At 36.1% G+C, this 24,619-nt stretch overlaps 2 protein-coding genes across 5 annotated transcripts; both read right to left on the reverse strand.

Annotated features, from left to right (window-relative positions):
* Positions 1-600: 600 nt before the first annotated feature.
* On the reverse strand, positions 601-17,696 carry LOC140742866 (uncharacterized). Of its 3 annotated transcripts, none has more exons than XM_073073906.1 (8): positions 17,571-17,696; positions 9,703-9,982; positions 6,472-6,605; positions 5,242-5,414; positions 4,444-4,709; positions 1,641-4,338; positions 1,107-1,501; positions 601-1,039 (listed from the first exon to the last, which is right to left on the reverse strand). In XM_073073906.1, the coding sequence occupies exons 2-8, from the start codon at positions 9,866-9,868 to the stop codon at positions 738-740; spliced, it is 4,134 nt and encodes a 1,377-aa protein (XP_072930007.1). In that variant the 5' UTR covers positions 9,869-9,982; positions 17,571-17,696; the 3' UTR covers positions 601-737. The 3 variants fall into 3 exon arrangements, with proteins under 3 accessions (XP_072930007.1, XP_072930006.1, XP_072930008.1); XM_073073905.1 differs by lacking the exon at positions 17,571-17,696 and adding an exon at positions 11,221-11,686; XM_073073907.1 differs by lacking the exons at positions 9,703-9,982; positions 17,571-17,696 and adding an exon at positions 8,221-8,332.
* An 844-nt stretch (positions 17,697-18,540) lies between these two features.
* LOC140742868 (uncharacterized) lies at positions 18,541-23,133 on the reverse strand. 2 transcript variants are annotated; one of them, XM_073073909.1, is made up of 4 exons: positions 22,742-23,133; positions 19,680-19,776; positions 19,004-19,337; positions 18,541-18,657 (listed from the first exon to the last, which is right to left on the reverse strand). In XM_073073909.1, exons 1-4 carry the CDS (start codon positions 22,874-22,876, stop codon positions 18,642-18,644), a joined length of 582 nt encoding a protein of 193 aa, XP_072930010.1. In that variant the 5' UTR covers positions 22,877-23,133; the 3' UTR covers positions 18,541-18,641. The 2 variants fall into 2 exon arrangements, with proteins under 2 accessions (XP_072930010.1, XP_072930009.1); XM_073073908.1 differs by having other exon boundaries at positions 18,541-19,337; positions 22,742-23,129.
* Between the last annotated feature and the right edge of the window lie 1,486 nt (positions 23,134-24,619).

Genomic DNA, 24,619 nt, shown 5'->3' on the forward strand with positions numbered 1-24,619 from the left:
TTACAGTGCATGTAACAATAAACATCACATTAATAACTTCATAATATTCTCATAGGTATGTAATTGAAAATATTATTATCCAAGCTTAACTTTTCAAAATATTTGCATGTTCTACAACTTTCTTACAAATACATGTGGATCGGGTATTTTATGCTTTATTTTATGACATTACAACGGGAAGACTAATTTTAACTTTTTACAAAACAGGCATATTGGGTACTTAGCTCCGTTTTGCAATAGAATAGAAACCTTGTCGGTTGATAGGCACAAAACATAATTTTTAAAGTGATAAGAAAACTTATCGTAAAGATAACCTTTTTAACGGGATCATGAACTTTTGTGATTTTGAAGTCAAATTTATGTTTTTTAATATCTTTATTGTGAAATAACGTCACGCGTAGACAATGATATAAAAGTTTATCATTGCATGTGGTTTGATTAATACGAGTTTATACTTGCGTTATTACGCGTAATATAATCAATTTATTACTTTTTATTATTTTTTCCATAATTTATCATTCGTAATATATTTAATTATTACATTTATTTACTTACTACAATTAAAAAAATACTTTTATTTTAGTATCAAGAAATGGACGGTATCATTAAGTACACTTTATAATTAAACAACAAGAAAATAATAAATAGAAAAAAATATGGAGTATAAATGTATAAATACATGTATATCTACGAACACAACACATCTTTAGTATATAATTAATGCAGGTACATACAATTTAGCCACTTCGCACGCTTTTGGAATTAGGCGGTGACTTGGGGGATGTGTTATCATTATCCGAAGGAGGTTCGGATCCTTTTACAGTAAATGTCACATAATATCTCTTGTTCTTATCCAGCCGTTCAGCGGGTAAAGCTATCAGTTGCTTTTCAGACCCATGGGACACTTCTAAAGTGACATGTGCTTTCCCCGAACCAGAGGGCGGTTTGGAGTTAATTTTTGGCAGGAAGCCTTTCGTTTTCTTCGGCGGACCAGCTGTTGCAGGCTTCGGCATAGTATGATGATTCCATCTGTAAGGAACTTTGAATAGCTGGTTAGATAATGCTATAGAAAAAATATAGTAACAGATTTAGCTAAATGTACTTACTGTAAGCGGAACATGGAATGCCAGTATATGCGTGTACGGCGTGATAGCATCGATGAGTCTTGCTAGTACACAGACAAGGGTTATCCGGAATACCAGTCATTTTGTATAGTTCGCTTTCACCGTAGTCGAAATCGATCGGTTTTTCCGGTAAGTTGTCTAAATGCCTTTTTCCACTTTTCTGTAGTTTCCGTAAGCTCTCGTATAAAAATTTCTCAAAGCTGCTAAATGAGAAATCTGGGCTGTTGTAAGGTCCTAATCCGACATTGGATAAACTAGACTTATTGTATTCGTCTATTGCTCTCTTCACCAAAACTGCTTCATTAGCTTTACTTGTTCTTATTTGTAATCGCTTCAATTCCAATAAATGTTGAAATATCTTTCTCTCGCAGTAGTACCTAAAATTATGATTGTCATATTTAAATTTCTAGATATCCTTTCAATCTACTAACAGAAAGTATATCAGAAAGTATATTTAGTAGAATGATATATAAGTAGTTTTAAATTTATAAAAAAACAAAAATAATTTTAACCAACCTCCGCATGTTAGTTTGAATGCGTTGAGTAACAGAAGTCATATCTACGGCATTTTTATCCCCCGGTTTCCGGACAGGAATTTTACTGTCAGATTTTCCTGAAAATCTTCCAGTTGCATTTCTTTGTTGATAATATGCTCGAAGACGTGGGCTCATGATAAGACGTTGAGCAGGCCTGGGGCTTGGTTCAAACCCCGAGTCCATCAGTCCACTAGATTCGTATCCTCTTTCAGAGTTTTCACTTTTAGATCTAATAGTAATGCGGCTCTTAGTTCTTCCTTTTTTTCGAAATCGTTTACGACGGCCATTAGCTTCGGAATGTGTATAATATATTTCGTTGTCACTCACACTGGGAACTCTACCTAGCGAATTGTCTCTGAAAAAATGTGCCCCAGCAATAGTATCTTTGTCTTCTTCAGCGGACCCTTCATCTGCTCTACTAGATTTTTTAAGTATTCCTGTGGAAACTTCACTCGTAGGAGCAAACTCAGATAATACTTTATAACTTTCAGTTTCGTATATGCTACTTTTTCTGCTGCTTGCCTGGCTATCTTTTGAGATCTTACGGGTACGTCTTGGTGAAGATTGCGATAGCGACAAATCGAATTCTTCGGATCCACCTTGCATAATAACTTGTTGAACAGCACGATCTATCTCGGGAACTTCTTCATCAAATATTGTAACAATTCCTTTATGAGTACTTTGCGTATTGTCACCACTACTTCCAGCAGAAGCTGCGTATTCTTCCCTTTTTTCTTCAGCATCATCAATTTTTTTTTCTGAATCTCGCAGTTCTCCTTCTCCTGATCCATTAGATTCTGTTATTTCAGAATGTTTTACTTGTTCACCCATTAAGTGATCTGAAATAGTGTCTGAATCTTTTATGTTAATTATTTCATCTTTATTTGCAAAAGATACACTCGGAGAAATATCTTTTATAGGTGTTTCATCCAAACTTATCTTTTTTTCAACTGAAGTTTCTTTAGTTTCTGTTAATAAATCTTCAGGGCCAGACAAAACTTGAAATGATCTTTTACGAGTTAGCTCGCCATCGGTTGGTGTCGAGTCCTTTGTTTGCATTTCAATGCTGGTCTTAATATTATCATCTATATCTTTGTCCGCACTTTGTTCAGCAGCAGTATCCAGGCTTTTGTTATTTTCCTCAGATTTCTCTGCACTACTTGTTATTTCTGAATCTTTTTTTGTACCAGACAGCGATTCCGTTTTATGGATTTCATCATCCGCTGGAATATTATCTTTAAGTTCATCTTTATCTTTTATATTTTCTGATGTATCAGCAAGTTTAGGTTCTGAATCTGTCTCAGTTTTAGATATCTCATCTTTATCTTTTGAACTCGTGTCCTCAACCTGAATTTCTGATTTAGTTTCTTGACTTGTTTCTTTTTGAGATATTGTTAGGTTGGTAGCTTCTATGGAAACATTATTTGATGAGTCAACTGTTACTGTTAGTTCAGAACTACCATGTTGACTTGATTCACGTTCCATATGTATTTGTGCTTCAGTGACTACCATGTTTGTTTTGACAGATAAAGTATCTGTTTCAGTTTCACTATGAGTTTTACTTTTAGTTGAATGAATATCTTTATTACGTTCTGGGTCGACGGATGTTGAAGGCGTAACATTCAAAGTGTTTGCGTCAATATTTTCAACAGTTTCAGTACTTGGGACAGTATCCGCACTTTTATATTTGATTATATTAACGCTTTGTTTCTCATCATCATTTTCTATATGAATTGAAGTTTTTTTCCCTCTACGCTTAGTACTGCGTCTGTCGCTAGATTCTGAAGTACTACTTTCACTCGTACTACTATATCTTCGCTTACCACGTTTTCGATTTCGTTTATATTTTTTCCTCTCCGTATAACTTTGTGAGTCTGAAGAACTTTCTGAACTAGATCGATATCGTCTATGAGCTTTTGCACTATTCTTGCTTCGTCGTGATGGTTCACTTTTTGATCTACATTTTTTCTGACGAGGTAGTTTTTTATGTTTCCGCCTATAACGGTCTTCTTTGCAGTACTTTTCAAATTCTGTATCATACCCATCACTGAAACTCTTTTGTTTCTCAATAACTCTTTTTCTTCTGTCATAATATCTTACTGGACGTCTATCTTCAGATTTCCTTCTGTTTTTTTGATTTTCTGAGGATGAGTCGCTTTCGGAATGAGCATCACTACCTCTTATATGTCGTCTTTCTTGTACTGGACTTGAAAGTTCAACTACCTCGCGTTTTTCTATACGAATTCTGTCACGAACATCAATTTTAGTACTTGTTACTTTTCTTGTAGGCAATGCTGTTATTTGGGCTCCATCAACTACGATTTGTGTATTTGTGAGTTTTGATGCTGGCAAACCACCGTGCATTTGTAAATATTTAGCAGTTGAGCGATGACCACGAGTGGTAGCACAATCTAGAGGCGTTAAAGGTTCATTTTTTGATGATCGTGCAACAGGATTAACATCGGCTCCTCGATCTAATAATAAACGACATAAATCTGCATTGTCAGTAGCGGCAGCGATGTGCAACGGTGTCCGGCCTTCGTGATTCGTTGCATTAACTTGAGAAGGTCTTCCATCTAAGAGCCACTTTACCAGTTCTCTCCTTCCGGAGGCTACTGCTTCATGCAACGGTAAATCGCCTTTTGAATTGCGTAACCATAAATTCGCACCCCTCGCCCCTGAAATATAATTCTAAATTCAATGCCTCAAAACTAACCAGTAAACATTTTAGTGCATAGTACAGTAATTTTGCCATATGTAACATTTAATAATTGAATACTGACCAAGAATTCTCACGGTCTCAATTTGTCCTTTCGCTGCAGCCGTATGAGCAGGGCTGCGGCCCCTTCGATCTTGACGGTGCGCATCTGCTCCGTGTACTAACAAAGCTGAAGTAGAATCAGCATGACCCAGAGCCGCTGCGTAATGTAACGGAGTGCAGCCATGGGAGTCCGCTACGTCAACACGGGCTCCGCACAGCCCTACTAAAGTTTCAAGTGCTTCCGTGTGACCTCTTGCTGCCGCACAGTGTAGCGCTGTCAGTCCATCTCTGTTTCAAAATGCTTGATATTACATTGTGTAGCAATAATTGCTAGTGGAATAAATTATAAAGTGCAGCAACTACATAATAATTATAATATAGCTAAAACGAGTAACAACATAGGTCATTCATCAGTTGTATCAAACTTTTTGGCACCGTCGGACTTATGTAACGTGACCACAAAGAGCTTGCCAGTTTTCTTTACATATGCAAATGTATGATGACAAATTGAATCATAGTAGCAGCTACAAGGAAAACGCGTCGTAAATCATAATATTTATTTGGTAAATAAGATACGTAACTGACGGTGGTGCATATCATTCATCATACACGATGGAAGCGAATTCTTACGAAGTAGTTTTCATGCTAATTTATGACATGGGTTTCCGCATACTAGAACTAACGACTGACACTTTTAACTATACACAATTAAGTATATTTCATGTCACGTTACGAAAGGGAACACTAGCGATGGATCTTGTTTACGTTCCCTGTGCAAGCTCGCACTAGTTAGAGAAATTAGTGAATTAAAGTCGCTAACCTGTCTGCATCGTCGACCCTGGCGCCGGCCTGGTGCAGCGCGAGCACGGCGGCGGCGGAGCCCGCGGACGCCGCCCACAGCAGCGGCGTGCGCCCGTCCGCGTCGCGCACCTCCACGCGCGCGCCGCCCTCTTTCACCAGCGCTCGTAGCACCTCCAGCGCTGCCCCTCGACTCTAACATCACCTCATAGCTCGTTATTAAATTGTAATTGGTAGAACCCTTTGTAGTTCGACTCCGGCGGCACCACAGAAGAAGTAAAGCGCTGCTGTATCCTGGTTGTAAGGGTGTGATAAGGGAGATTTACTTTTCCGAAGCATTCCCGCTTAACCTCAAGGGTAGCGATGCATCTGTGGCCGACCTCAGGTAGGAATCTAATCCTATCTGGGGTTGATTAGAGATATCCATAGGCGGCAGAAGCCACATACCATCAGGTGGGCTGCATGCTAGTCTGCTACTCTATTATATTAAAAAAAATACAAATTGAAACATTTTATTTGATATTAAGTAACTTTAAAAGAAAGAAAATCAATACTCGTTTACTAATTATATATGTCGGAGGAAGAGTCAAAGTTATTTAATATAGCTTTAGCTATACTGTTACTTTAGTATTTTAGTAATGTTATTCGTACTTGATCAATCGAAGGGTTAATTGATTTAAATTATAATTAACAGTCATTGTATAGCTTTTGTATTAGAATCAGAGCAGAGACTTTAAGAGGTCTCTGGTGGAGTCGAGGTATGTGGCGGCGCGGTGGGGAAACATACTCGTAGATAAGAACTGATGTGAGTGATCGAGGTGGATCATTATTTCGTTGTGCTTTGGAGCGTGTAGTCACTACCTTGAAGCTGCTGCTCAAATCCTTTGTTTGTAAAGTAATAGTAGTAGTATAGTATAGTTATTTTGTAAATCCGAAGTTATAAATGTTAAGAACAATAAATACTGTGATTACTGTATTTGTGCCTGCATTTACCCTATGATAACGCCCACAAAACCCATAGATTCTATCAATGATGTCGATGAGAGCCGTCCTTCTCCGACATATACATAGAAAAATCATATTATATTATACCTACAAGTCAATAAATTTTGAATCTCTCTCTTGAAAGGAGGATTAATGATAACATTTTCGAAGGTAAACAAATTGGGCCACGGAGGGTCGTAGAGCAGTTCTTGCGAAAAAGTGTTTCTCTATCCCTTCGATTGTTTGCATGTTTGTGTATGAATAGTACCTGGTGATCGGTGGCGGCGGGCGCGCCGCACATCTGCGCGGCGTAGTGCAGCGGGTAGCCGCCGTGCTGGTCGGGCGTGGCCGCGTCCGCGCCGGCCGCCAGCACCGCCCGCAGCGCACCCACCTCGCCACACACTGACACCATACAACACTATACACTCCGAGCCAAACTTCTAATCCGCTCTGAATATAGAAACGAGTCGCGTCGCAACAGCAACTTGTACATATTAGCAGAACGAAGACAGCGCGGGACCCTACGGCACCCGCTGCCAGCTCTCGCACGAGGCATTAGTGCACTCTTGCTATGGAGTATATGCTTGTAGTTGTGTTCGACCGCATTGGCTCTCTGACTAAACCAGCGCGCAACAATTTCAGAGCGGACTAGAAGTTTGGCGCGGACTGTACCATACCAACTACATACATTGACAGCACCGGCAAAGCCAAACATAATGTCAGATAAACTACTTATAGTCTCATTAAATTAAATATTACAAAGACTTTCCTATATTACTTTTACGTGAGAACTTATTCCGTATTAAGCTAAGTTTTTGATTAATGAGGTAACGTATAGCTGCAGTTTTCAAGAATTAGGAACAACAAAGTAAATTTTACGTAATACCTATATTCATAATATATATCACAATGAGTGTCTACACTTTAATAATAGAAACACATATAAAAATGATCTAGCATCTATTTTAGTACAAACGGCTGGTATCTAAATAATAAGTCCAACTATTAACATTGTAAATAATCAATTCATACTTCGAATTTTAATGTCTGAATAGATTCTGGTTGTTTTAATAACAGTTTACTAAAAACACCTTAATAAAAAGTTATATTAGTAAGTACGTAGAAGTTTATTTTGTATTGAAAAATGATAAAGAGTAGAATCTTTTAACTTTGGTATTTTTTTGTTATTCTAATTGAAGTATATTATTGTTATGATAAGCATAAGGAAAATGATGCCAGTTTTATTTGTTTTGTAAGAAAAAAATAACATGCTGATAAAATCGGGCTTCGACCCACACCGAGTCATCAGTAAGCGACCTTTGCCGTCCTAATTCTCCGAAACGTTAGATTCTAGATAGTTATACGCAGTTTGTGAGTTCAAGGGCTTGGCCTTGCTCCACGCTCAATAACTGACCAGACTGGACGAGTTCTACCCCCATACCCGCATACCACCTTAACCAACCACTATTCACCACCCACAACGAAATTCATGCTGCGGCAATTTACATCGTGAGTAATGTCTATAATAAATATACGGCTTCTGAAATATGATAAATGTGTTTATGTTCAAATCGTAACTATGATGTTTCTACACAAATTTGATGCATAATTCTACTAAAGTAAGTATTTTAACATAATATTTTGGACTGTTGAGGTATTAGAGTTTTTTTTTAATATTACCTGATTAGGCGCTGTACTCAAAGGGTAAAAACAAGAGCACAATAATAAACAATAGACCGGTATTTTTCAGAGTTTCAGTTCTCTTTTCTATGGTACGTAGACACTTTCACAGTGCATGTAGGTACATCTGCAGCTGTGTGTTATGATGAAAATACTAAAAACACATTTAAGAAATATATAGCTATAAACATATTTATCACGATAGTAGGGAAGCCAGTGCGAGAGCGAATCGCAATTTTTTATTTTTAGGATCTTTCTTTGTTTTTGGACTCTCACTGAGTGATACAAAAAATATGTGGAGTATCATAGTTAACACAAAAATAGTACAAGTACTTACTTAATTTACAGCTTCTAAATGGTAGCTGAAAAACGAAAATTGGTGAACCCAAATGAAGCCACGGGCTAAACTCGATGAAAAACGGCCGTTGAATATTGTTTAGCTATTTGATTATAATGAAACAAAAGCTATTGATATGGAGAGCGGCAAGGTCGCCGCTAGCCGACATCCGACGGAGGATTTCCGCACGATATTCAGTTTGAACGGCCTCGAATTGCAATCGCTTATAGTGTAATACAGATGGAAAGCGACCCTAGGTTCGAGTTATGGTGTCCTACTTCAAACTTTAAGTATATCACTTCAATTACACATTCAAAAGTTTGATACAAGTTACTTTTGAATAAATTCGAATTTTTTTCGCAATGTAGTCTTAGAAATTTGTTATCGACAATCTAGTTTTTATCTAGTACCTAATTATTGAAAAATCCAAGGGTGTTATGTAAACATTTGGCAGACCATAATAATATGATAAGGCTGATAATTTCGTCACGTATTTTACTATTTTAATCAGCTTTGACCTTTTACGCTATTACGTTCCAGACAAGACCAATGAAGAATAAAGCAGCTTGCTTTTTCGACGTAGAAAAATATAGTACATGAGATTATTCATAAGAGTAATAAATAACAATTTTCTTAATCTTTACTTCATAAATAAGTAAATGGTAAGTAATACATGACTCCATAGAGCAATGAAGTAGCGTCTTTAGTGACTATTTTGTTGGTTTTGCTAGACAGTCAGGTGGTGTATTGGCACGAGGGTTTGTGGGAAACTAATCGGTAGCGTGCAAGGGGGCCGTCAGATCGCGCGATGTGGCGATAATGCGAGCAACCGCCGGCCGCGGAATGACACCGCAGATAACGGCTCACTCCGCGAACTCGTCTAATGATGATCCCCGATAGCGGTCGGAACGATTGCTTGATAAGACCAAAACAATATTTTAAATCACTTACCGCGGCGTTTGTGAATACCGATTAAGTACTAATTTTACACTTGAAAGTTATTTGTCGTAAGTTTGTAATTACGACGGCAGCAACAAGTATTATTTTGCTCTTGTAAATAAATTAATTAATCTGGACGGGATGACAAGCATATATAGATCGCAGGGTTCACAATGGTCATAAGAACTCTACCTAATAAACGCCATTGCAATGGAAACTCGTGCTCTATAAATCTTGCATCAAAAACAAGAATAAATGGTCACAAAATTCAAGAAACAAGAACGATTTCTATCCATATATCTCAACCAACTTATTGCACTTGGTAACATACGGAGACGTCGGCGGTTTGCCACAGCCACGTCGTCGCGTTGGGTTTATAAAACAAACAGCAGTTAATAATTCTCCTGGATTTCTAATGTATAGTGGCTGCTCTTTAAAAATATGCCTTAGTAGGTATATAACGGTATGTTTAAAACATTACGTAAGTGAACCATTACTAATAAATTCTTGTGAGCGGTCGTATTTGTTTTTGAGATCATTTACCAGTAGCCCAGTGCACGACAGTGTGGTGTTCGTCATCCTGGGCGTTAACGTCAGCGCCGGCCGCGAGTAGCGTCTGCACGAGGGGTACGTTCCCGTGCACGACGGCCAGGTGCAGGGGCGTGAGGCCGTCCGCGTCGCGCGCGTCGGCGAGCGCTGGGGCGGCCATCAGCACGCGGTCCGCGCACGCCGCGCGCGCCGCCTGGCTCGCGCCCGCGCCGCTCGACGCGCAGTAGTGGAGCGCGCACCGCAGACCACGGTCACGGACGCGCACCGATGCTGGCTAATGGACAATACATAAAAACGTTTAAAAAAAGACGATGTCGACAGAAGAACTGCCTGCACGAAAAGACAATATCTCTTTGGTATCTTCGTGATTTAATCCGTAATTTTATAACTTTTTTGCAGCATAATCTCTCAGTTGTTTTTTGATGTCATCTATCTAAGAACACTTGTACTATAAAGTCGAATCTAACGATAGCTTAAGTATAGAAGTTCGTCTAGAGGTTTAAAAGATAATATATAAATGTTAAGTACATACATAGGTACTTATATACTTATATATGAAGGTGCCAAAACTAAACAGCCTCATTAATGTATTCCTACCTTGCAGTAGGATTAAAATTGTTCCTAATACATTTCCGACCAGAGATCGCAGAGCAGTGTCCACAACAATCGATCCAACTTCACAATTTTACTATTCTTCCACACTATTCTAAGATTGTAATTCATAAAACTTAATATTGAACAACAAGCTTCACGGTGACTTCTATCAAGACAAAGAAAATAGTGTTACCAGAGCAGCGTGACTGGTACTCAATGGGACATTAGCGGTTTGGAAATGTCTTCTAGTACGCCGTTTCGATATCTATTGATTGACTTCTACACGTTACCCCCAATGCAATATTTCGTCTCCCTTTGATGCTTTTCGTCTAAATCATTTTAATTTAATGATAAATTATGCATCATTTTGTATTGAAATTGTTCATAATATTTAATTATGATAAACATTTAAAATATGAACATAAGTAATAAACAATACGTTACAGTAAACTACACATTGTACAACTGTGTCCACGGTCACTTTTATTCTATTATTGTTTACTTCTACCTAATTACGAAAATATTGACAGAAAGCTTTCAGCGCAGTTTGACGGGTTGTTTACAAGGCGATGGGTGGCCTCTCGGCGTAACATCGCGTGCCCGGCAAAGTACTGGAAACAACCCTTTTCATTTTTCAACACCATTATCGATATGACTTCTCGTGATTTATAGATTATTATAAGTCCATATATAAAGTGCGCTTGAAACACCGTTTTGAAATAACGACAGAAATTATGCTCTGCTTTTGAGGTTACCTTAATAAATTACCGAATCATGTTGTAAAGCGCACTGTGCGGGTGAAACGCTAATGTGTGAGTGTAAGAAAGTGTATTCACAATACCACGATAGAACGTCGTAAGTAGCTTGTAAACAAAATAGTATGCGTCATTTGAAATTCAACGAAGGGTATCAACTCACGTCCTTATTGAGTGAATCGACGACCCCCTTGTAATCGGCTTGTTGACAAGCATACATAAGAGGTGTACAACCCTGGGGTAGCGGGACGTTCACATCGCTTTTCTTCGATCCGTCCGCCTTTTCACGTCTGATCTTAGTGCTCTTGTCAACAAGGTCGCCCTTGCGCCGATCTTTGGGCTTCTTAAGGATACTCGGGATGGGTTCGCCCCGGCCGCTGGCTGTGCGCTTTTCCATAACAAACGTGTGAGTTAGAGCGACGTGCGTGCCATGTGTATGTTGGTAGTGGAGAACGAGGCGCTACGACGAGCGGGCGCGGAGGGCGCGAGGCTCCGACTGACCGGCGAGTCGCCGAGCCACGAGCCGCCCGCTGCCCGCTCGGACAGAGGTGGTGCTGGGCGGGCGCACGCAATGCCCTACCGCGCCTAATCTAACTCGTTGCACTAAACCAGGTCAGCGTCTTGTAGACTAAGGGTCCACCGTCCTAATGTGTTACGAACGACGTGATCGACACCATTCTCAATTGCCACCAACTACACGTACCAAGTCGTGAAAATTATAACGGTTTCAATAAAATTGCGAAGTATATAAGGAACAACGTAAGTCGTAACTTGTCGCTGATAGAGTTCTACGTGCATATACATTATAGGTGTTAACTTGCTAATAAAATATTTACTAATTACGTTGGTATCAGCAATTATTACGAAAAATACTGCCATTGAAGAATAAGAACACCCACATACCTATAATTATTATACCAATCAATAACCTTCTAACTTCAGACAATATTCTTAAATATAATAAGTCCAGTCGTTTCTCGAGGTCTACGTACAGTTCTCTGCTAATGTTTGCGTAAATTCATATAATTATCATCAATTTGACTCAAATTTTCATGACCTTTTAATGTGTATAACTTAACTGACCTTAGCGATATTTAAGTGTCTCCGCCAAGGTCAGCAAAGTTTGACTCCGAGTGAAACTTAACTGGAACAGCGATTACAGTTATTAGGTAGGCATAATCTAGTAAGCAAGCTACTGCTTCTTGCTTATTGTGTTATGCGGGAGTGGTGCGTGACGTCAGCGCGGCACGCCACCACCCCGATGGTAATCACGCCTTCTGACTTACGACTACACTTAGAGGAGTGTTCGCGCGTGAGGAAACTTTACAAACAACTTGGAATATTTGCAATTAATTTAAATTACACAAAAGACATGAACTCTCGTGACAATTAATTGATTTTTCACTTTATGACATTATGGATTTAATCCACAAAATGGCACATACATACCTACCGGGTAGGTTGGTATATTAATATAATGTTATACATAAAATATTTTCGTTGCATATATCTAACATAAAATATGTAGACATCTTTATGTACCTATCGAAATAAAAAATATACCCATATATTTGTAATGCGAATTACGTTAACTTACTTTTCTCTGAAAGACAAGTTTTTTTTTTATATATATTAGTAATATAGGAGTAGCAAATGAGCATGCAGTCCACCTGATGATAAGTGGTTACTACCGCCCATGGACATATTTAATCAACTCAGATAGGATTAGGTATTCCTACTTGAGGTTAAACACAGATGCGCCGCTACCCTTGAGGACTAAGCTGGAACGCGTCGGAAAAATATGTCTCTTTTACCACACCCATCAAACCAAAACACAGCAGCGCTACAACACTACTGTTAATAAGCAGAAATAGGCGTGGTGGTGCTACCGCCGGAGTCGAACCACAAAGGGTTCTACCACCTTCAACTGGTACCCAGTCTCTGGTCTCTACAAAACATAAAATAGTTTGTACCTATGTACTTCTATAATAACTAATATATTATATATAATAAGGCCATATGTCTATCTTCACGATGATATCTGCTTGTATATGTGGGCTAACCTTGGAAACTATTGCCGATGAGGTCCGAACTGAACATTAAGGAATTTTACAACAAGCGATAAAACCTTATTCTTGCCTTTACATTTTAGGGTTCCTACCTAATCAGAGTTTGTTTATTATTTTTTTAAATTAGGTACTCTTTATTGTAGCTATAAAAATCGCCACTTTTAAATTTATATTGTTCACTAAAATAGCAATAAAATTATTGCTTTATTGTAGTTTTTACTTTTTAGTGCTTTATTGTTGTAGTTCGTCCATGTGCCCTCATTATATATTAAATTTAATTACATCGTATGCAGAAAAAATGGAAATAAAACAATGAATTAATATATTTATTGACTCGATTACTAGCTGAGACAATTGATAGGTAGGTACTTATGTAAAGCCCGTATTGTTTATACATCAACGTACGTAATACAGACTGCTTTGGAAAGTCCCAAAAATATGTTTTTTCCTTTCCTCAAGATAAGAATAGTGACTGACCCACTGCCCTTAATTTGCAATAGCTTGGTCCGGAGTGAATTCGTATTGTTTTATCGAAACCAGTCTAAATTGGATACAGTAAAATGTACGTCGTAACAGTTTTTATCGTTGGGAACACAACCGTTAATAAATATAACAGAATGAAATTAAAAACCTTACGCCAAAAAGTACGTGTGGGCGGTTGGCACATATTATATATTTTGCATTGTTTTTCAGGATTACACTGATTATAAACATTTTTAATCAATATCCATATTGCAATTTACGAAGAAAAACTTCAAACAATGGCATCCTGAACTGATTTTTTTTCACATCACATATTGAGGACCACTGAAGCTATCAAGACAAATCTTATATTTCATAAAATATTGTATACAAATATATTTCTTAATTAAAAGAAAGACATCATAAATAGCATATTATGAGGTAATAACTATTCATTCATGATAGTCCTAAATTGGAAATTCGTAGCTTATCGTAGCACATTTCGTAGACATCATAATGACTTTGTATAATTAAGATTTCCATTACTGAGTTAATGTGCCTTATTGAACACAAAAATTTATTACTGATAATTTTAATTGATTCTAATTAAAGGCACAATTATCTCCTTTATCAGAGTATTCAATTTGTCATAAAACTTGTTCTACGATGAATACTTTCGTCTAAAAGTTAGTATTATTTTTTTATCTTAAGGGATCCATTCATTAATGATAGATTTAACAACAGTTGTGCTCTCAAAAATAGATCATAAAAACTAAAACTTCATTCACAGACTTTAGCTGCAACACTCGATTATGTATTTTGTTTGTTTTTTTTTATTTTTTAATTTACTTTATTATTTTCAGTTTTTTTTTTAATATTTTGTGTAATTTTATTTCTTAAGAAAATTTAGTCAATAAGTTCATAATTAAGTTTGTGTTTCCATATGTGTATTTTTGGATTTCATTGTTTATTGTGTGTTATAATTTGTTGTTGTTGCTTAAGTTCTTGAAATAAATAATCTATCTATCTATCTATCTAAAATCACCTACTTACTATCCATATAAAGGCAAAATAAGTAATCGTACTTAATAAGATAGTTACTTACCTGATTTTTTCAAGAAATTAATAATATTCAAAGCCTGTCGATAATTTCAACGCTAAGCAATTAGTTTTCTCGTGGAATAACGAAGCAATTTGTTACCATCATCGATAAGATTTAACACACATTTCTTATTCGTAACATAGGTGGAGCATGTGAGGTAATTATATTAACTATAAATTAAACGAAATTATAAGCAAACTAGGCCGAGTGCCGACCCAGTTCCCACCTCACGATATTTGCCTTTCCCGTCGTGTGCACCATGCCAAGATTTTGACGTGGACACAGTAAAGAAAATGCGTAACCGATGCTAGAACATAGTTGAGCTATTGAGAGATAAATTCATTTTGCTAAGTAACTTACTTTCTTTGTTGCCCCTTCCAAGCCCGGTCTATATTGTTGTATCATATACAGTAACATAGTTATATCTATGCTAACATAATTAATGTGAAAGCTAAATGCTAGTGCTAGTCGGTGTGACGAACAAGGGCGACAAAGCGCGGTGATTTCTTTTTTGTATAGAACTTTGATGTTGATCATAGGGCAAGCACGGATATGGCTCAGCAGGAACAAGGCACTTACAGGTTAAGGGTATGACAACATGAGTCTGGATCTCGGCCTCAATCTGTCTCTTCCAAAGGGGATTGCGCCTAACTCTAGGGCCTCTCCTTTGAGGAAAACTTGGCAACTGCGCTAAAATAGACTTTCCAAAGGAAACTTTTACGAATGTATTTATAAAGTCCAATAGAATTTGGTGACTCATAAATTGTATAACTACTAAATATATTTTTATTGCCAAAATTAAGATTACCTTGAAACGACCAAGTGCCACAATCTAGATGACCTAACTTGAAACGAACCATAAATGTCAAGATTGTAATTGATAGCGAAACGGTAGCTTAGAGCAACATCGTGAAAAAATAATGGTGAAGGTGCTCTTGCTTTGCAGTGTAGTAGTGTATTTAATCAGGGAAACATGTAGATACCCTTACAAACATTCGGAGAAAGGAGGACCATTTTAAAACATGTCTATAATACACTAAATGTGATATTTCCCTCATTTAAGTTTTTAAATACCTAATAATTGTAAATAACCCATTAGTAAACATAACGATAACATTCATTGAATTACATATAAACAATTACGCGGAATTTAGCGGGAAACAAAACTGTGAAAATACCAGAATTCATCATGTAGATACGCACCTACTAAACCTTGTTATATTTACACAAACTACATTTCCCTTAATTCAATTCTATTCCGTTTATTTGCGAGAATATAATATTACATTCATATAATTATTTCATAGCAAGATAAAAATACTTCTAAATATATATAACTCAAAGGTGACTGACTGACATAGTGATCTATCAACGCACAGCTAATACCACTGGACGGATCGGGCTGAAATTTGGCATGCAGGTAGATGTTATGACGTAGGCATCCGCTAAGAAAGGATTTTGATCAATTCTACCCCCAAAGGGATAAAATAGGGGATGAAAATATTACTTCGTGACGCGAGCGAAGCCGCGGGCAAAACCTCGTTGCAATATAATATTCTAATTAATGTACACACTAGCGTGAAGTTCACTTCTTGCTTGTGTTAAATATGTATGAAAACTTAAAAACATCGTAAGATGACACATCCCGCCAGCTGGTTAGTGTGGGTTATAATCATCCTCATTTTGGGGTGTCATCAGAGACCAGTAGTCTGACCACAGAACAATATCATGAGTGTGACATTTACTAGTTAATAACGATGAAATCATCGTGAGGCAACATAGAAATGTAGATGTAGTTCTTGGAAAAATATTCCAAAGGAATGTGAAATTTAACAACCCTTTTACTCTGGGCGAAGATCAAGGACATGCTGTGAAGCAGTAATAGGCTTTTTTATAACATAGGAGTAACAGACGATCATGGTCCATCTGTTAGTATGTGTCTAATGCCGCCCATGGACATCTGTAATAAGCCCCAGATAAGATTTAATTCCTACATGAGCTGACATATCTCGGAAAATGATGTTTCAATTACCACGTCATCCAAAGCAAAACACAGCAGCTCAGTGTAGTCGAAGCATAGAGGACTCTATGACATTCGAAAGATTAACAAAAGTGTGAGAATAGTCCCTGTCTTTTGCTAGTTGGATAGTTTTCAGTGCGGCTTTCTGCTTAGAAGTGATGGTCAGCGGTGGCCAGCGAATGTGGGTCAGCGATCAATTGCGATAGTGAAAAGCTCGCCGTTTCCCATTATATGGAAATTAAACGATCGGTCTCCGGTGCCAACCGCTACCTACCCCACATCTTAATCGTTATATATAGCGGCCTTACTTTCAATCTCTAACCTACATTTATTTGCTTAAAATTATAAATACGACATAAGAAAGAATATTACTATTGAGTATTAGATAGTGGTGCATATTACACTTCAATGTTACGTTACTTTAAAAATTATTCATTATAGTTTTTTATATATTTATTTTTATCATCGAATATAATCATTTCATTTTGTGATCGAAGTACAAACCTTTTATAAAATAAAATAATTAATGTATAAATTGTAATAATAAATAATAATATGCGTATACACCATGAATTTATTATCTTTAAATCATCTTAAGTAAAATAGAAAATAAATTATTTCTTGCATATAGGAAAGATATTATAATTTGCCCATATGAGAAAGTAAATTCTGCAATAGTTCAAATATTAAATACTCTTACGAATCCTAATTATTAAATAATTCTTGAATACATAGCTAGAATATTAGTTAAAAACATAAGAACATAAAGTAATAAATTGTTGCATAATGTCGGTTAGAAGATTGCGTGACCAATCGTAATTAAAGCTTATTAACTAATTTATAAAAGCTGGTAAACTTACCAAACATTACGTGTCGTTATGTCCAAAATTATAACGTTTTTACTAAAAAGCTACATTTATTTTCTTTTTTTCTTCTTTATTACATAATAGACTTTGATCTCAAAACTACTTATAGTAAACAGATGAACGTTAAATTATACATTGGTAAATCATAACAAAAGAATCCTCTTGAAAGGACCCACAATACAAAATGACATGTGGGGTTAGTATATAGGCGGAGCATCGCCATGGCTACAGACAGACGCGTTGTCATAGAGACAGGACGGAATACAATGGAAAAGTTGTGGTCAAATTTTGGAGGGTGAGTTTAATCAGAGGGGTCTAATCGAAGGGCAGGTGCCAATTATACCCCGTATATTAAATCGATTTACTTACTATTTATTGAAATTTTAATGATATTGCGGGACTCTACATTCGTCGCACTCCACGACTCTACATTGGATGCCCGTCAAAGGTCCATTTGGAATTCCACGTGTTAATTGGTTGATTTTATAAAATTATTCTGACACATTGCTGTCCCTAGATAGTAACGTGACTCCTGTCCTGTTCAGCGTCAATTGAAAGCAATAGCATAAATTGAGTTGATTTTTTTTCTTTTAATTTTATAATATAGAAGCTTCAGAGGGGCATGCAGTCCACCTGGTGTTAAGTTGCTACTACCGCCCATGGACATCTGCAATTAACCTCAGACAAGACCAGATTCCCATCTGAATTCGGCTACAAATGCACCGCTATCACTGAGGTCTAAGCTGGAATGCCTCGGGAATGTAAATCTCCCTTACAACACCACAAACCACAGCAGCGCTTATGATGTTTTAGACAGAAATCGCTAATATTATTTTTCTACTACTTACAAAAAAAATAGCTTGGTATTTTGTTTGTATAAGTATTAACAATAAGTGTAAGAATAGGTAGTATTTCATTTCATTAGAGAAGAAGCATTTGAAAAAGGAAAAGAAATCAGTCAATATATTGTAAAAAGAACTTTATTTGGCATTTTTTGTCTTTCAATAGGTCTATTCTTTAAGTATTCGTAAGTATCTACTTCGTTACTATAACTTCTTCCATTATTTATCTTCCAGTCAGACTAGAAAAATAAGTAAATAAATTTAGTTCGTTAAATTAAAAATTAACTATAATATTTATGTATGAGTTTTATTGAACCACTGAATGATGTGTCTACCAAAACGAAATAATAGTGAGCGTTCAGTATATTTGACTTATTTTGAAAATTAAATTTCTAATGCATTCGTTTCGACTGTAACATATGAATTAAATTAAAATATAAATGCTAAAAAAATCATATATGCGCATATAAGTAATCAATGCGCAGTATGTAGGTATTCTTCAATTTGTTGACTCTTAGCTGTTTTTATGTATATCACGTAAATAACTAGAAATGTTTATAATTTTATAATTTTTCTGGCACGCACTTATTCTGTATGCTCCTTTTACAGCCTGGCGGGCAAGCTTTGGGCAGCGTCCGGTTTACGTCAGAAACTTCCGAGTTCAGTACCATACAGTCGAGAACTAGGTTTGTTGCGTTCACCCACAGCACACTGGGAGGAAATTTTGATTCACACGGGGTCGTCGAGCCCAAGATCTCGCACTTTCCGTTCCAAATAACTAGAGTGTCCATCATGCAAGGGTTGATGTAACAAGTTGGCACCGGTGAATCATTGGGTAACACCAGGAAATGGCCACGTTGGCAAGGACCCTGCCGGTATGCTGGCCAGCACTTGTTAGTACTCGGATGGTACAGATATCCTGAAAAGTTATAAAATACACATAAGTAAATATATTATTTTTCTATCTGCGTGCATGATTTTTCAATTTTGTCACGATTCTATGAGCTCGCAAAACCTCTAGTGCGATAGTGCCCATTCAAGCAGACATTATATTTTAAGTATTTTTTTTATATTTACCGGACAATATTGATTTAAGATAATTATGATTATCTTAAGGGATTATAACTCGAAATACAAATAATAAAGCCTCAGTCCTTATATTTAAATTATGTTTTTATCACAGATTCGTTGATAGAGTTGGCAAATCTCAGGTTTTACCGGTAAATCCATTTTTTGCATACACAATAAATAAACTTTTTACCTGGTCGACAATCACAAATCCAGTCATCTTTTTGATCGCCAGGGTAATAAAGTTCATCCTCGCGACACATAGACGGCAAAAATACTGGAGTGCGGTTCTGTAAAAAATAAATATTATGAATTCATATAAAATTTATATGTATTGACTATTGGACTGATACAAGAAATTCGAGAATTGATTTAAGTATCCGCATCTACAGACGACAAGCTGCTAATTCTATAGACGTATTTCAGTGGATGGAGTAACCCTGACCAATACCCCGCGTGGAAGTCTCTATAAATATATTAGTAGCCGAATTTTTATTGGCCAATTATTTATTTTATTTTTTGTAAAGCGCTATAAAAACTAACGTAATGACAAAGTTTATGAAAGATATTCATATACGTGGATTAGTAAAGCACTTATTTTGAGTAACGTGAGTTATTTTGTATAAAACCGGTCCAACGAGATTTCGTCCAGGTGTTCAAGTCAAGCAAATGTATCCAGTAGGTATTCTTAATGGTATGAAGTATCTAAATTTTAAATCATTAAATGCATTCGAAATGAACATGTTTATCACCTCCAAATCATCGTTTAGCTACTACTAGCTCACTAGCTTTACCCACGACCTCGCTCATGTCAGACTATGTTGGAATATGGATACTTTTTATCTATCTTTCTTGTTCGATAAACGCATATAGGTAAATAGATTCTACAAAAAAATGTTGTACATTATAATAATTAATATACCTATATTACTTTAGATCCAGGCAGGTGAAAATGAAATAATGAAATATTATAGTGTAATTAATATTTATACACAGAATTTAAGTAAGCACCTGGTTTTTATTACATTACTTTCCTACTTAATCTTCCTATATCATCTATATGTAGGATAATACATATCCATAATACATACACACACATTACATATACATTTCCATAATAAACGATTCATTACCATGATTTATTATCAACTTAATTTTGTTTTGCAATTAACAATTGTAAGTATCTGTTAATTTTATGTTTTTAGTAGGTAGGTATAATAAATATAATAATCATAAAGTTTTGGTATAATCAATGAAATGATAAATAATTTTATTTTAATACACAATTTAAACCACAATAGATAGCCTAATGACCACAGACCTGTATCACAATGACCTTAAAGCGTAATTTGACAGATTGTGTGAACATTCTTATTGCGATTATGCAAACCAAAGTTTGCTTGTCTGCATGTTTGTATAGACAGATTCTGATCTTAAAATTGCCGAACCGGTATTTATGAGTCGTTTTCACGCAAAGGTAGACAATTATGCATAATTAACTTCTAATGCGCACATAAATTTGAAAAATCAGAGGATTTGAACCTCGAAACCCTCGATCTAGAGGCCGAGTTTCTTAACCATTAGGCTATCACTGCTAAAATTATAGCATGCCTCGAGTCAATAATGACGATCTTTATTAAATGATTTATATCGTGACCCTGGCAGAAAAACACTTGATATCGAATCTTAAAATATTGCAATCCATGTAATATGAACTGGAAATGCTTGGGCATTTAATATGTAATTCATAGGTATATGTACTTATATGGTAGGATTCTTAGGCCACCACAATCCAGATATGAATGTATTTAGTCGAAAGATATGATATTTATATTCACTTAAATTAAAATTGCAGTGTGTTATTTTCTGTAACGAATAATTGAATTGATTTTTTTATTTAACAATTTCATTACTCACTAGAAAACTTTGATTCAAATCAGGGGAATTAGCCAAATTATTACTTAAGTGTACCATGTCAATGATTTTTTCAAGTAAGTAGGTTTAGGTACATAGATACAATCCATGTGTTTTTTCAAGAGTACGTATATCTCACAATAGTCAATGGTCGTCGCTCTAATCTTTTATCAATATTTATTAGGTATTTATAGGATGTTATGTGAATATTTATCGACATATTATACTAAACTTATAAAATTATAATAACGACGGACCGGTTTTAAAAGAAACCAGTGTGAACAAGAAAATTTATATACATTAAATTTTGTTTGTTCGTTTATCTCGTATGCATTCTTAAATTATTAAACTGATTGTAATGAAACTATACTGACTTAGCATTCTTCATATTCTTCGCAAGCCAAGTGATTAAATGAGTACCTTCAACTACCTATTTAACAATTGATTGTGAGCAGGTAATGATTAGGGAAAGATGAAAGCTGGCATGAAAAGTTTTAAGATGTTGCCCACTACGCTAAGAGTTACGTTATACTAGGCTAAAGCGTGGGAAAAGTGGCTAGTCTTTGCCCACTTGTAAAACTAATATTACATATAGCAGTATGTATATTTGAAAAATATGTGTTTTTATTGTAGATTAATTTCAGCATATTATCCTGATTTATTTGATCGAACTAATTATTTATCTCCAAATTTTCATTATATTTTGAATAATAAATTACGTACATTTATAAATACACCTAGGTATATTAAAGACGAGCTAGGCTTGCGACTTCGCGTAGATTCAGAATATAACGTTTTATATTAATCAATTAAATTCAATTTAATAGACTTTGTGATACGATATTCAACCACACGGACTATAGAAATTCTAAATATGCTACAAATTGCTATTTTCAATTCTCCTAATTACTTTTTTTGCAAAATTCAACTTAGTTCTCAGGGGAAGTAAGTCCGTGCCGAGTTCTATATGGGGTTAATTACAGATTTCCATGGGCAGCAGTGGCCACTCAACTTCGTGTGAGCTGCGTGCGCATTTGCTACTTTTCTATTATATTATTGAAAAGAGTATTCAAGAAATTTAATATTTTGTACAACTGCATTTATTTGTTTGTTTCATGTATTTTTTTAAGTATTGGTTACACGCCCATAAAAAGCCACCAGAAGAACGTTAATTTGCTAATTAAAACTGTCAGGTCTAAATTCATCATACAACCTTCATGGCAAAGCAATTGATTTTTTACACAAGACCCGTTAGGTTCTTAAATCTATAACTGTAAATTTAACTTTAAAGTGTCCGGCTATGTTTTAAGTTTTTTAGTGTAACATAATAACACAATGTACCTGTTTATTCTGGACCTTTACATTTTCTTCGACTTCCGGAAATCCAATGGCATCTTTGTATGGTTTTTCTAGTTCTCGTGCCGAAACGGCAATGAACGAACATGTTACTACAATAATAGTATTTAGGAACCACATGTTATTGACACAGATTACGATTCACAAAGATTAAACGTAAGTAATTTAAGACTGACTTGACTAGAATTAATATTGTTTAAATCAATTATTATAATATCATGGTAGACCGGCAAAATACAAGCGTTTTGGTGTAAAGATTGAGAGAGACTACAGTACAGAATGATTCTGCGAGATCGGGTATTCGGGTTTTTCCAATTAAACTAACGTGCTGACGAATGTATGTTCTAATCGAGTTGTATTCATTTATAAATACATATAAACCAGTTACCAACGACGCGTAATACGCAGAAGTATAGGTGATAAGCGACTACTGATACCTACCTGTGATTCAGAAGTACGGGTAAATAAAACGGGGAGTTCATGAGGAATACCTATAATATTATTAAATGTGGTTCCCCAATTGAAATTTTATTTCCTTATTAAATAATTTACATGTCATACTTCTATTTAACAAAGATTTATATTTAAATAAAATTATAATGACATACAACACAGGGAACAGTAGTCAAAAAAACTCATAAGTATGTATAGGGTTTCTTATTAAGTATAAAAGGGGATAAATATTAAAAAAAAACATAACGACTTTCATTGCAACCAATACTTGGCGATATTACGTGGTCTTCTTCAATTAGCATGTATTGTTGAAGCAGTAAACAGTACGCAGTCCACCTGATGGTACGTAGCTCCTGCCGCCCAGGGAAATTTGTAATCAACCCCAGATAAGATTCGGTTTCTATCTGAGGCCTAAGTAAAATAAGCCAGGGAGGGGTAGTAATATGTCCCTTTCCACGACCTTCAAAGCGGTACACGGCAGCGCTTAACACTGCTGCTATTAGGCAGAAATGGGTGTATTCGATATATTTAGTTTATAATAAATATAAAAAACTCAGCTGTGGGATTCCAGTTTTTTTTTTTTTTTTTTTTTTTTTTTTATAATATAAGAGTAGCAGACGAGCATGCAGTCCACCTGATGGTAAGTGGCTACTGCCGCCCATGGACATCTGTAATCAACCCCAGATAGGATTAGATATTCCTACCTGAGGTCGGCCACAGATGCGCCGCTACCCCTGAGGACTAAGCTGGAACGCCTCGGAAAAGTCTGTCTCCCTTACCACACCCTTCAAACCGGAACACAGCAGCGCTTAACACTGCTGTTATTAGGTTGAAATAGGTGTGGCGGTGGTGCCGCCGGAGTCGAACCACAAAGGGTTCTACCACCTTCAAAATTTATTAACCAGTTTATCCATAAATTCGTAATTTATTTTCGTTGTAGGCACAGAGTTAATACAGTCGGACAAACTTATCTGTACCCTTAGTATGAGCAATGTCTTTGCCCATACATTTCCAATCAACGCCCCTAGTGGATTCCTTGTATTGTGGGCGCCATGGACACACACATAGACAAATACACAAACACCCAGGCCTAGAAACAGGAATCGGAATTCATTATTCAGATACCTGTCTAGCGGGGAATCGAAACCGGGACCCTCTTTCAATTCAATAAGATTCAATAAGAAAAAATAAATTCTATAGATCTGAGTATAGATCGTACCAGGTTATTTATTAAACTCTTGGAATCGTACCTTTACTTTAATATTGTTTTAATATTACGTCATTACGTTGACGTTTATATAACGCAGTGTGTAGATACCTTAAGACAGTTACATGATTACGGCACAGTATAAGGATATACAGTAATTTAACTCGGCCCTAACCTTGAATTAGATACCTACGGTTGCGCTG

This window comes from Epargyreus clarus, unplaced genomic scaffold, assembly GCF_041222505.1.
Source record: "Epargyreus clarus isolate Ecla_fem2 unplaced genomic scaffold, WU_Ecla_fem_2.2 ptg000006l, whole genome shotgun sequence".
Taxonomy (NCBI): domain Eukaryota; kingdom Metazoa; phylum Arthropoda; class Insecta; order Lepidoptera; family Hesperiidae; genus Epargyreus; species Epargyreus clarus.

What these genes read in the sequence shown, in the direction of transcription:
- LOC140742866 (XM_073073905.1), bottom strand. Translation starts at nt 11,454, where the DNA reads ATGGAAAAGCGCACAGCCAGCGGCCGGGGCGAACCCATCCCGAGTATC. An exon ending in TGTCGTGCACTGGGCTACTG is followed by an intron (nt 6,606 to 9,702) that starts GTAAATGATCTC and finishes GTATGGTGTCAG; the next exon opens with TGTGTGGCGAGGTGGGTGCG. An exon ending in CCGCCGCCACCGATCACCAG is followed by an intron (nt 5,415 to 6,471) that starts GTACTATTCATA and finishes AGGTGATGTTAG; the next exon opens with AGTCGAGGGGCAGCGCTGGA.
- LOC140742868 (XM_073073908.1), bottom strand. Translation starts at nt 22,876, where the DNA reads ATGTGGTTCCTAAATACTATTATTGTAGTAACATGTTCGTTCATTGCC. An exon ending in TAAAGGTCCAGAATAAACAG is followed by an intron (nt 19,777 to 22,741) that starts GTACATTGTGTT and finishes TATTTTTTACAG; the next exon opens with AACCGCACTCCAGTATTTTT. An exon ending in GATTTGTGATTGTCGACCAG is followed by an intron (nt 19,338 to 19,679) that starts GTAAAAAGTTTA and finishes ATAACTTTTCAG; the next exon opens with GATATCTGTACCATCCGAGT.